This window comes from Cyprinus carpio, chromosome B19, assembly GCF_018340385.1.
Source record: "Cyprinus carpio isolate SPL01 chromosome B19, ASM1834038v1, whole genome shotgun sequence".
Classification (NCBI taxonomy): Eukaryota; Metazoa; Chordata; class Actinopteri; order Cypriniformes; family Cyprinidae; genus Cyprinus; species Cyprinus carpio.
The window spans coordinates 11,289,813-11,302,646 of NC_056615.1; the positions used below are offsets into that span (position 1 = coordinate 11,289,813).

At 38.2% G+C, this 12,834-nt stretch overlaps 1 protein-coding gene across 4 annotated transcripts in view; it reads right to left on the reverse strand.

The window, feature by feature from the left end:
* The window catches only part of LOC109070688 (catenin (cadherin-associated protein), alpha-like 1), a 55,519-nt gene that overhangs the window by 34,269 nt on the left and 8,416 nt on the right, over positions 1 to 12,834 (reverse strand). For 2 of the 4 annotated variants that reach the window (XM_042745614.1, XM_042745613.1), the window contains exon 2: positions 8,617 to 8,673. The exons of the other annotated variants lie outside the window; for them this stretch is intronic. In XM_042745614.1, the coding sequence (XP_042601548.1) occupies positions 8,617 to 8,673 (57 nt within the window). The remainder of the gene's footprint in view (positions 1 to 8,616; positions 8,674 to 12,834) is intronic. 4 annotated transcript variants of the gene reach the window in all.

The following is a 12,834-nucleotide window of genomic DNA, read 5'->3' on the forward strand; positions in this document are numbered from 1 at the left end:
AATTCAAAGAAACAAAAATAAATAAATAAGTATTAGGTTTTAAAAGTATTTTTCAAATGTAATAATTTTTAACATTTACCAAATGTAATATTATTAAACTTTTAAACTTTCTGTCATGAAATCACAGTAATTTTATAACACTGACAGAACTATTTTTAGGAATAAAAGCAAATCATGATTCAAAATACTGAGCAGGGAAAAAAAGATAGCATGCAGTCAACTTACTGCTGTAAACATATTTAATTAATATCTCTGATAATATATCTATTAGTTTAGTCATTAGTACAGTTGCGAAATAAAAACTTCTAAAAAAATAATATTAAAAAAGAATTTTTATAGACGTTATGCTTAATATTTTGCCTGACACAGTATAAAAACATAATATTACATTTATAATATTCTTTATATTTATATATAAAAGGCAACTTTAGCCATATTTTAAAAAGGTGGTCCCTTGCAAAGAATCATATCATATTTAATATAAAGACCACTTTTCACAAATCAATCAAATCCTGATGTATAAATTCAAGTCCTACATATTCTGCACATTTTTCTCTTTGAATATCATGTTTGACTTTCATAAACATCACATTACAAAGGTAAAATGTGTTGCAAATATCATGTCAATTCACCTAACATACATCAAATTATGGTGACGTGACTTGACATACAGCCAAGTATGGTAACCCATACTCAGAATTCGTGCTCTGCATTTAACCCATCCAAAGTGCACACACACAGCAGTGAACACACACACACCATGAACACACACCCGGAGCAGTGGGCAGCCATTTATGCTGCAGCGCCCGTGGAGCAGTTGGGGGTTCAGTGCTTTGCTCAAGAGCACCTAAATCGTGGTATTGCCGGCCCGAGACTCGAACCCACAGCCTTAGGGTTAGGAGTCAAACTCTCTAACCATTAGTCCACTACTTCACCAATGCAGCATCTGTTACAGCATCTATCTAAAGCATGCAATAATAACATGCAAGCACTAATAAAAAAATGCACAATAAGACCAAGGGCATTAAGAAATTTCTGTCTTTCACAAGTGAGGTGAACACATTCTTAAGAAGGTCTGTTATAGTTCAAATATATAGTCATCTGAAATTCATGTGTCCCAGGGCAGACTGATAAAAAGCTTCCAGATCTCTGTGCAGTACATGTTCTCCTCACTGCTCTGCGCTCATTCAGCGGATTCAGCAGAGCACAATACAGCCCTTTCATTCTGCAGCTCTGATGTAAGCGTGATTACCAACTCGAGAGGAAGGGGGGAGCTGGCAACGTGACCGCTCACTGAAACTTCTCTCACAAATACCAAAAGCACACAGCCACTCTGACCTTGTCATTACTGTAAGAGTGCACCATTAAAAAGAGGGCAAAGGTGAGGTACATTTAGGTGGAGAGAGCACAGAACAAGCATCCTGAGGTACACTGTGGATTTGCAGAACTGGTCAAACACTCCAAACCAATCTTAAGGGTTAGAGCTTTAAGGGTTTTGATCATTTAGTTCATAGTTCATTCTTTAGCATCAAAATGTTAAAACTGATTTTTCATTTTGTAATGCTGTTTTTGCCCTTTTTTACCTTATACATTGCAAAGGTGGCACAGAAGCACTTCTAAAAGTGGCATGTTGGTGTCTTTATAAGATATAAAATTGCAATTGCGAAAAAAAAAGAGTTGTGAGATAAAAAGTTGCAATTACCTTTTTTATTTTTTATTCAGTAGAGGAAATGGGTCAAAGCTGGAATAATTTAGTTTTGGTTTTTATATGACTGTATGACTGTATTTTATATGACTGCGTCTAAATTTTAAGCAGGCACAGAGTAGCCATAACTTGGCTGTGTAAAGACACTTTTAAATTCAAGGGACCAGAATATCAATTGTGGTTGGATGTGCAGCCACCTAATGATCCAAAATGCCCTAGAAACCACCCAGAACACCCTTTTAAATCACATAGCAACGAGCTAAAAACTCAACACCTCCAAACTCCAAAGCACCACCCCAGAAAGTTTTGCATGGGAAAATGTAAAAATCTCATTTTGGAATAAATATCTTACTATTATTGAACTGAGGATCACATCTTCCCACTATAGCAAAGCTTTTCTTAGTGTGACTGTCATGAGAAATCTCCTTCTCACCCTCTAATGGCTTGGCCGAAAGTGAGAGGTCACGTACGGTACACATAAACCCATTCTCGCCTCCAGCTTTGACAAAGATGATAGTCGAGTCCTCAGAGTTCATGCACCAGGTGTCCCAATAGAGGGTGAAAATGAGTATACATTTCCAGTTCATTGCACACCAGCCAAGCAGCATTTTGACTGAGCTGTGTTCATGAAACCAAATTCACATTTACATGAGGGAGGATGTAAGCAAATACAATATTTGTTCAAAGCATTCTATAATGAACGCTTGGATGCTATGGATACACTAAATATTAAAGTTGTCATCATACTCACCCTCATGTTGTTCAAAACCTATTTAAACTTCAAAAAGGATTTAAAGTAAGTTACATTAAAGTTGTTAATACAACAGTTTTTCTGATTTATGTTTAGGTAAAATGACAACACTATTGCATTGATAAGAAAAAACATAAAATATAGTAATGTAAACACTTTTATGGTAATAATGCAACAATAATCCTGTAACAATAAGTCTTTTTCAGGTTTCAAAGTAGGCCTAGCAGTGTAAATTATGAATGTTACTCTATCCTTGGAATGAACTTCATGCCAGCAATTCTGAGACGCAGACTTGTCAGTCAAGAGAAACACAAGCAGAAGAAAAACAGTTTCCACATTAAAACTCATCACAGGACACTCTCACGGCCCACCAACAGAATTTTCTAATCAAGCAATAAATTAGAACTGATGAGACACAGAGGAAACAACCTCTGACTGGTTCTATTTCTTCTTCTAAAATTCTATACTACTGTGCCTAAATAAATTAAAACTAAAATCAACCATTTTAAATGCTATAAGTAAATAATGTTCAGTACGAATAAATTAGATATTCATTATCTTCATATATCTTCAATATTCATTATTAGAGATTTATTAGTAGTATTTTTAAAGAGTAGCTTTAAGTAAGTTAGAGGACATGACTTCCCTTTCAGGTTCTGTACTATATTGCCCCTGACACTTCATTTTTCCCTATTTAATATATCATAGACGTTTCAGTCTTCACTAACCCTGACACAAATGCTTAAAGAAACATAAGATACAATCGCTACTTCCTAAGACAAGGTTTCCCTAAAGAATGGAGTTTTCTTATCTGTTTAATTTGCAGCCAGCTATAGTCCATTTTGTCAAGCCTCCAGGCTGAGAAGACAACTTAAAATTACAATGCTTCATGGGGTAAGAAACTTAACCTCACAGAATGTTCCTGCAATAAGGGTACCATAAATTGATTTGGATAAAAGCCTCAGCTAAACGACAAATTAGCCATTAGCTTGAGAATTTCACAATGCAGCCCAGAGAGGTGCCCAACAGCACAATATAAGACGACTCAACTACACTTCCATTTAAAAGTTTGGGCTAAGTATGATGATTTTTTTGAAAGAAATTTCTCCAATTCTAACCAAGGCTGCATTTAATTGATCACAAATGCAGTGATATTGTGAAATAGTATTAGAATTTAAAATAACTGTCTATTTTCATATATTTTAAAATGTTGTTTATTTCAGTGATGGCAAGCTGAATTTTCAGCAGTCATTACTCTAGTCTCCACATGATCCTTCAGAAATCATTCCAGTATGTTGTGCTGCTTTGATTCTTTGATGGGTAGAAAGCTCAAAATAGCAGCCTTTATTAGAATTAGAAATCTTGCTTATGGAAAGTATTAATTTCTTTCACCAAAAAAATTTACTGACCCTAAAAGTTTGAGCAGTAGTGCATGTTGGGAACAATGGCTGGTCTCTCCATAAGAGAGATAACACAATGTCACGCTGGTGTGTTTTCGCTGGTGACTCACTGCAGAGTGTGGGAAGAGCACAGGCTATTTCTGTTTAAAGAGTATTAACAGGCGGAGGGGACCTTAAGAGCTCGTGCTTCGCCCATTCTCTTCGGCTGTCATGCCCCATCATCTGCCCGAACTGATGAGGCATGAGGAGAGAAAGAAACTCCTGTTCACACTCTTATTTGATGGAAGGGGAGATCCTTAAACAACCGATCTGCTTAAGGTAACAGACACAAACCGCACCACAAATGGAGACAAGTTTAACTAAAACTTCAGTTCAGACAAATTTGCAAAAGTTGTAAGTCCTGAGGGGTTCTTTCAAGGATTCTGTTCTTATTTTTCAGACGTGCGTGTGTGTGCCCAGCTGCTCAGTTACTGATAAGTGGATACTCATATACCCAGCATCACATTCATCTTTAATGCCAGCAATTAATTATTGAAAAGAGCTTAACTTGTGCCCACAAGTCAGATGGGAGAGCCAGAAATTACAGTATAAAAATGAATCAATAGCATTTCAGTGGTGTAAATGGGATATGGAGATGTTTAATGAGCATGTATTGTCACACAGTATACCTGGTCAAAAACAAGACCATTTTAATTAGCCAAGTCATCAAAAACAAGACTATAGGTCAAAAGTACTTCAGTGCCAATATCAAAATGCCAATCTTGAGCCATTAATGTAAACAGTGAGTAAATAGTCTTTCCATAGTATTCTTCATCAGTCTAGGAGTACCACATAGATACCATAGTATCTGCATACAATCATCTGTACATACCATTTCATATAATGTATGATAAAACAACAGCTCACACCAAAGAACTATAACCAATTATTGTGGTCTTACAGCTTTTCCACAAACAATGAGCCCTTTATTTTCTGTCTTTGCTTTATTACTGCTATAAACACAACACCGCCATCATCCAAACTCTCACTATCCATTGTGTCTGAGTAGATCTGTAGACTGAAATATGCTTTGTCTTTGAATTCACGAGGGGTTGTGGGTTTGCTTTATTATGTGAGAGCGTGTGTCTTGGCTATAGATTCCACCTTCTCCCTGGCATACTGTTACCTAAGATGTATGCCTGGTTTTAATGTGGCCTGAATTTTAAAAATGACTCCAGAGCCATAATAGATAAAAGGAAAGCTGATCTCTTTGCAGCACGTGTGGTCTCAAAGGTATGTCAACACATAGAGGAAAGCTTTAAAGAAGTCTATATCTCAGCAAACATACCTTCATAATAAGCTGAAATCAAACATGAAGGTACTGTAACTTCATATAAATGAGAATAAACAAGGTGACCTTGATTTGCCAAGTTGGACGTGTTCCTGGATCAACATCTTTTGTTAGTCTTGGAACAGCATTTTTGTCAAACAAACATAGTCCTAAATGAGGTAAATATGAAAGTTGTTCAAGCCCTAAACCTAAAATCTGATCTGGTTAATGGAAATGTTCATAAAAGATTCACATAAGATGATGTTGGTCCTGGAACATGGCAAAGTCTTGATCAACCAACTTCAACTATAATAGACTAGAGTTAGCCTACTCTAAGGATTGCCTGCTAAGAGTGAAAATCAATACCGACCTCTTTCTGTCTAATTCATTATCACCCAGAGTGTCTAGATGAAGACAACACCAAATTGCAATTATCACCTCGTTTTTTTTTTTTATCACGTCTTTGAAAAAAGACAGCAGAAGCCTACTTTAAAAAGTTCATCCCTGGTGAGTGAGGTGTCTGTCTAAAGCACTATCAAGAAGGCAGCTCTGCCTGATGACAGAAAGGCAGTGCCTTAGAAAAGGCCCCCAACCATCAATCAGGTTTTCATTCCAATCTGATGTTTTTAATCTGCTTATCTCTTAGGAAATCAATTAAGAAAGGCCTGAACTGGAAATGTAATATTGATATGATGTCAGGGCTGAATGAGACAGGTGGTACTACAATTTGATGGAGTAAAGAAAAGATTAATCCCTGCACGTCACAGTTCTGAAACCATACGTGAGAAGAAGGCAAAGAAGTCTTCTAAAGTGAACATGCTTGGACAGGGCTTGATTTTATCTATCTGGAACTGACTGGATTGTGAAAGTAGATGTTCCATCCCAGAATGGAGACCAGCAATGTGATTAAGAAAAGTAAATACGGTCATTTTGTTTATGTCATGATGACTTTAAATTACACTAAAGGACCTACAGAAATCAGTTCCACTGCAAAGTAAAAAATGAAACAGGTAATTATGAGTCTAAAATAAGAAACAAAGTCACAATTTAAAGTCACAGTTGGCAAATTAAATTATAATTTTGTTATATAAAGTTATATTTTGAGATATAAAATTGTAATTATGTGATGTACAGTCATACAATTGAGAACTATAGGTGCAAGTATGAGATATTAAGTTGCAGTTGTGAAATATGCCATCACAGTTATAAGACAAAGTTGCAATTATGAGAAAATATGAGAAATAAAGATACAACTGTGAGATCTTATGTTGTTGTTCACAAAATACATTTTTATCATAATTTACTCTGAGAAGGAAACATGCTTCCAGTAAGGACAAACAGAGTTTAAAACTGACAGTGATGCAAAAAGTTAATGTTCCTTCATTGGGAAACCAAACCAGATTAACCTCAGAAAATAGTATTAGGTGTGGGTAGACCACATGCAGTCCATGTAGCCCTCCAATGTAAATACATCCCTCATTACACATAACCATGTGTGTATCTAGGTCTAGTCATGAAAAGGTTGACCTATAGCCCTGTTTCCCTCCTAACACTAAGTGAGACACCCACTGGCACAACATAAACATTCTTGTCCATCCAGTGAAAGTGATGAAACATAAGCCCCACTGAGGAATGTAGTGACCACACCAGTGTTTGCACAGTGAAATGTACTTTACCACACACACACACACACACACACACACACACACACACACAGAGAGAGAGAGGGGGGATGAAATATGGATGTTTAACATATGACATGCTTGAACAACCAAGTCTTGTAATAAACTCAATAACACTAATGATTTCTTTAAAAAAATCTCCATGGAAAGGATAACTGCATAAGAGTTTGGAATAGCATGAGAGTGATGAATTTTCATCTTTTAACTTTTTAATTGAAGAGTAACTGATCTGTGTAATGAACTGGCTTTGAGTAAAAACAGTGTCTGCTGTCACTTTAACGTGGCCACCTGTCACCACTAGTAGTTTCTGTCACCCCGAGAGGCCATAAAGATATAAAAGTAGCCTCCTAGACCAACCAGGTCTCAGTAAATATGTGTCCTTTAACCGTAGCCAGACTGTCATGGAGTCAGTCTGCTTACGGGAAAACACCTTGGCACCTTTTACACAGTTGTTTGGTGAATTTTTCATTTCAAAAGGAATCCACACGATTGGGATTTTGACATGAGGGCAAAAGATTTCCCCAAACAGATTTTGCCACTGGATCAAGTTGATCACATGGATTCATGACACTGACCAACAGAAAGCTGCTTGGTTTAAAAGTGACTTTGGTGTGAGCTCTGCCTCATACAATCCTACACTTGACAATAGACTTTTTTGGCCACAAAATTTTGGTGGATGATATAGCAAAATCTCTAATGATAGACACTATCACCATCATCACAATACTGGTAAACCACCAAGCCCTACCGCACATTCAGCTGCTGATAGATGCAATAACACCATGTTATTGCCAATATGCAATGCTCATAACACTATGCGCTAGTGATGCGCGGGTCGGATTTTTTTCCAACCCGCGGGTCCCGCTTTTCTGAAATTATTTGGCCTGCCCCAGCCCGCCCCGCAAATAAAGTCAAATTTCTTTACCCGCCCCGACCCGACCCCCGGGGACATCACGCAAGTTACGTTGCTGTGTTAACCTTTGTATTGTAACCTTATCAAAGAACCTAATGAAATATGAAAATATATGGCGTTATTTTACTGACAAATGTCGAGAGCGCATTATTGTAGCGCGAAAGCACATTAATGCAATGTGTGAGCGCAAATCTCTCCGCTCGCGCGTGGAGGTTATTTACAGCCCATTAGCCCAGAGAGATTTAAGCGTGCACAGGACATTGTTTGAGCGAGAGGAGAACACGTTTTAAGTGCTCGCGCTGTTTTCGGACAAGATCAGCGTACACTCACCTAAAGGATTATTAGGAACACCTGTTCAATTTCTCATTAATGCAATTATCTAATCAACCAATCACATGGCAGTTGCTTCAATGCATTTAGGGGTGTGGTCCTGGTCAAGACAATCTCCTGAACTCCAAACTGAATGTCAGAATGGGAAAGAAAGGTGATTTAAGCAATTTTGAGCTTGGCATGGTTGTTGGTGCCAGACGGGCCGGTCTGAGTATTTCACAATCTCCTCAGTTACTGGGATTTTCACGCACAACCATTTCTAGGGTTTACAAAGAATGGTGTGAAAAGGGAAAAACATCCAGTATGCGGCAGTCCTGTGGGCAAAAATGCCTTGTTGATGCTAGAGGTCAGAGGAGAATGGGCCGACTGATTCAAGCTGATAGAAGAGCAACTTTGACTGAAATAACCACTCGTTACAACACGCACAACCTTGAGGCGTATGGGCTACAACAGCAGAAGACCCCACCGGGAACCACTCATCTCCACTACAAATAGGAAAAAGAGGCTACAATTTGCACAAGCTCACCAAAATTGGACAGTTGAAGACTGGAAAAATGTTGCCTGGTCTGATGAGTCTTGATTTCTGTTGAGACATTCAGATGGTAGAGTCAGAATTTGGTGTAAACAGAATGAGAACATGGATCCATCATGCCTTGTTACCACTGTGCAGGCTGGTGGTGGTGGTGTAATGGTGTGGGGGATGTTTTCTTGGCACACTTTAGGCCCCTTAGTGCCAATTAGGCATCGTTTAAATGCCACGGCCTACCTGAGCATTGTTTCTGACCATGTCCATCCCTTTATGACCACCATGTACCCATCCTCTGATGCCTACTTCCAGCAGGATAATGCACCATGTCACAAAGCTTGAATCATTTCAAATTGGTTTCTTGAACATGACAATGAGTTCACTGTACTAAAATGGCCCCCACAGTCACCAGATCTCAACCCAATAGAGCATCTTTGGGATGTGGTGGAACGGGAGCTTTGTGCCCTGGATGTGCATCCCACAAATCTCCATCAACTGCAAGTTGCTATCCAGTCAATATGGGCCAACATTTCTAAAGAATGCTTTCAGCACCTTGTTGAATCAATGCCACGTAGAATTGAGGCAGTTCTGAAGGCGAAAGGGGGTCAAACACAGTATTAGTATGGTGTTCCTAAAAATCCTTTAGGTGAGTGTATATCTGAGCACGCGCGTCCTGTTTTGTGCAAGAGCAAAGAAAATTTGTGCGCGAGCGGAGAGATTTGTGCTTGCACATTGTATTAATGTGCTTTTGTGCTACAATAATGTGCTCTCGACATTTGTCAGTAAAACATTGCCATAAAAATATATATTCCAAATATTTAATATAGGCTATAGGGAATTGCATGCAACATACAAGGATTTTTTATTTATTTGCTTTTTAATGACCCGCCCTGCAAATAAAGTGCCAATTTCTTTACCCGACCCGCAGGTTACCCGAGGGGCCCGCGGGTTATGAGACGACCCGCGCATCACTACTATGCCCCAAAAAGCATGTTTTTCCATTGACCATTTATTGACTATTATATTACAGTAGAGGTTTTACCACAGAACTTTTTGATGGAAAAAGAACGGTCTTGCTAGATACTCAAGCCTGGTTGGGAAAATAACAGACCAACATACAAGGCACAGCTCAGGTGACTGGCTCAAAAAGAAACAAATGTATCTGAGACTGTGTAACTATGCAGCAAAGATGGCAGCACCCAGGTCATATATTTCTCAGGTGGCATGTCCCAGATGAGCATAAAAGTATAGAAAAGAATGCATAGCTCTTTCCAGGTCTATTAGACCTTCTTGGATACTACAAAGTGTAAGTAACATTCAGGAAGATCAGTCAGAGTGTAAGAAGACAGCTGCAAAGGCAAACTGTAGCATCATTAATATAGCATTTTCAGGATTTATCTGGCCAGCAGTAGGGATGTGAGGCACGACTCCCTTTAGCTCAAAGTTGACGTGATTGATGGAAGTAATTACCACAAGGAGTTGCATTTAGATCTTCCTAATGGAGGGAGTGTTGAGGGATACACCATCTGAGAGAATCAAAAGAATAAGCACTCTCCTCCTTACTGTCATGCCCAAATATTCACTTCTCTTGCTTGGTTTCTTCACTGCCTTTTATGTCAGCCATATACAAAAACAAACTTTTATTTGTGAGCTCTGGCAACAGTCAACATGCCACAGACATTTACAATGCGCCATCTAATTTCAAAAACATTTGCAGTGCATTCCCCTTTTTGACCAGGTGACGTTTCTGTGCCTTTAACCACTTTAAAGTCAACATACCCATGACAGGCCATGATAAAGGGTGCCGCTCTAATACGGTCATCTAAAAAGCTTCTAATTACTGTCTGAACGCTCCAAAAAAACTCTATTGAAATAATGAACTCTTTTTTGCAGTTTAGAAAGCTTCTTTTAACATTTTAGAGAAATCTAGCAGAACGGTCTACTGAGCAGATTTACATTTCACTGGGGTCTTTTCAGACCTATGCATTTAAATGATGATGGTTTCACCAAGGCCTGTCTGGAACTTCAGTACCTCAACAGACACGGAAAGGTAAATGCTTTCACAAAGACTTCTACACATTGTGCTGGTATCAGGTGATTTATTTAAGCCAAGCTTTGAGATCATGAGCCTCCTGAAGGAACAAAGAGCCCAACAGGTGAGAGAATCACTTGTTTGAGAGCAGAGCAAGGAGGCCTAGAATAACTGGATAAAGCCATCCATTAGCATTTCCATTAATTTCAATGGCAGTTTCTGAGCTAGTATGGGTAGCCCAGAAGTATGCTTTTGCAGTCAGATGGTGTACAAAATCTACCAGCAGGAGCTAATGAGGCCATGCTAACCAGACAAACCTGAACCCTTTAATGAAGAGGAGGACACTGTCTATTGGTCTAAGCAAAGGACAAATGAGTGAATCTCATAATAAAGATATTATTTTCATGCAAATGAAGCATTTAAAAAAAAAAATTTTAAATTCAGTATAGTGACATGTACATAAAGGATAAGTTGGCTTCTAGAAAAAAAAAATCCTGATTATTTACTCACCGCCATGTCATCCAAGATGTACATGTCTTTCTTTCATAAATCAAAATGAAATTAAAGGGTTAGTTCACCCAAAAATGAAAATTAGCCCATAAATTACTCACCCTCAAGGCATCCTAGGTGAATATTACTTTCTTCTTTCAGACGTATCCAGTCGGAGTTATTTTAAAAATTATCTTTGATCTTTCAAGCTGTTTAATGGCACTCAGCGGGTGTTGCAGTGCATCAGTCCAAAAGAAGTTAAATAAACCCATCCATAACAAAAAGTCTCTCACACGGCTCCGGGGGGTGAAAAAAGGCCTCCTTTAGAGAATCTATGCATTTTTGTACGAAAAATATCCATATTCAAAGCATAATAATCACTTTAATGTAGCTTGCGGCAACAGTTGTACACAGAAGCATACACTGGTTTGTTAACAGGAGCAAAGGAAGAGCACTTCTAATTAGTGACCGTTGTTTTGTTTTGTTTTATCCCCTGCGCATGCGCAAAGCCGACCTCCATACATCATCCGCCTGGAGCTGCTTCCGTGTACAACAGTGAGTGCAAGCTAGATTAAATTGATTATTACGTTTTAAATATGGTTATTTTTATTACAAAAACGCAACGATTCACTACAGGAGGACTTTGTTCACCCTCCTGAGCTGTGTGAGACACTTTTTATTAAGGATGGACACTTTTATTTCACTTCTTTTGGACTAATGCACTGCCACACCCACTTTTTTTTAAACAGCTTGAAAGATCAAAGACAATTTTTAATATAACTCCGACTGGATTCATCTGAAAGAAGAAATTCATATACACCACTAGGATGACTTGAGGGTGAGTAATTTATGGGCTAATTTTAGGGATTATTATTCATTATTCATTTTTGGGATTATTAACCCTTTAAGATTTCTGAGGAAAACATTCCAGGATTTTCTCCATATAGTGGACTTCAATGGGACCCAATGGGTTGAAGGTCCAAACTGCAGTTTCAGTGCAGCTTCAGAGAGCTCTACACAATCCCTGCCAAGGAATAAGGGTCTTGTCTAGCGAAATGATTGGTCATTTTCTAAATAAAAATAAAAATGTATTAAATGTATACTTTTTTCAACCACAAATGCTCATCTTGCACTAGCTCTACGATACACGTCCAAAACTTCACGCATTAGATAATCACATTGGAAAGGTCACAGGCAGTTAGTTCTTCATACGTACTCCAACTTCAAATCAAAATCGGGCAACATTGTTGTTTTACATTTTTTGTATAGGGCGTTTGACTTTCTTTGCACATTCGCTGTGTAAACACTGAATTGGTACTTTTGCCTACATCACGCATGACCTTTCCAGCATGACTATGTAATGCGTGAAGTTGAGCTAGTGCAAGATGGGCATTTGTGGTTAAAAAGTATATAAATAATAATTTTAAAGGAATTTTTTTTTTTTTTTATATATAAAATAGCCAATCGTTTCACTAGATAAGACCTCGGCTGGGAGAGTGTACAGCCCTTTGCTGCAATTTGGACCTTTAACCCTTTGGCTCACTTTGAAGTCCACTATATGGAGAAAAATGCCTGGAATGTTTTCTTCAAAAACCTTAATTTATTTTCGACTGAAGACAGAAAGACATGAACATTTTGGATGACATGGGGGTGAGTAAATTATCAGGAAACTTTTATTCTGGACATTAGCTAATCCT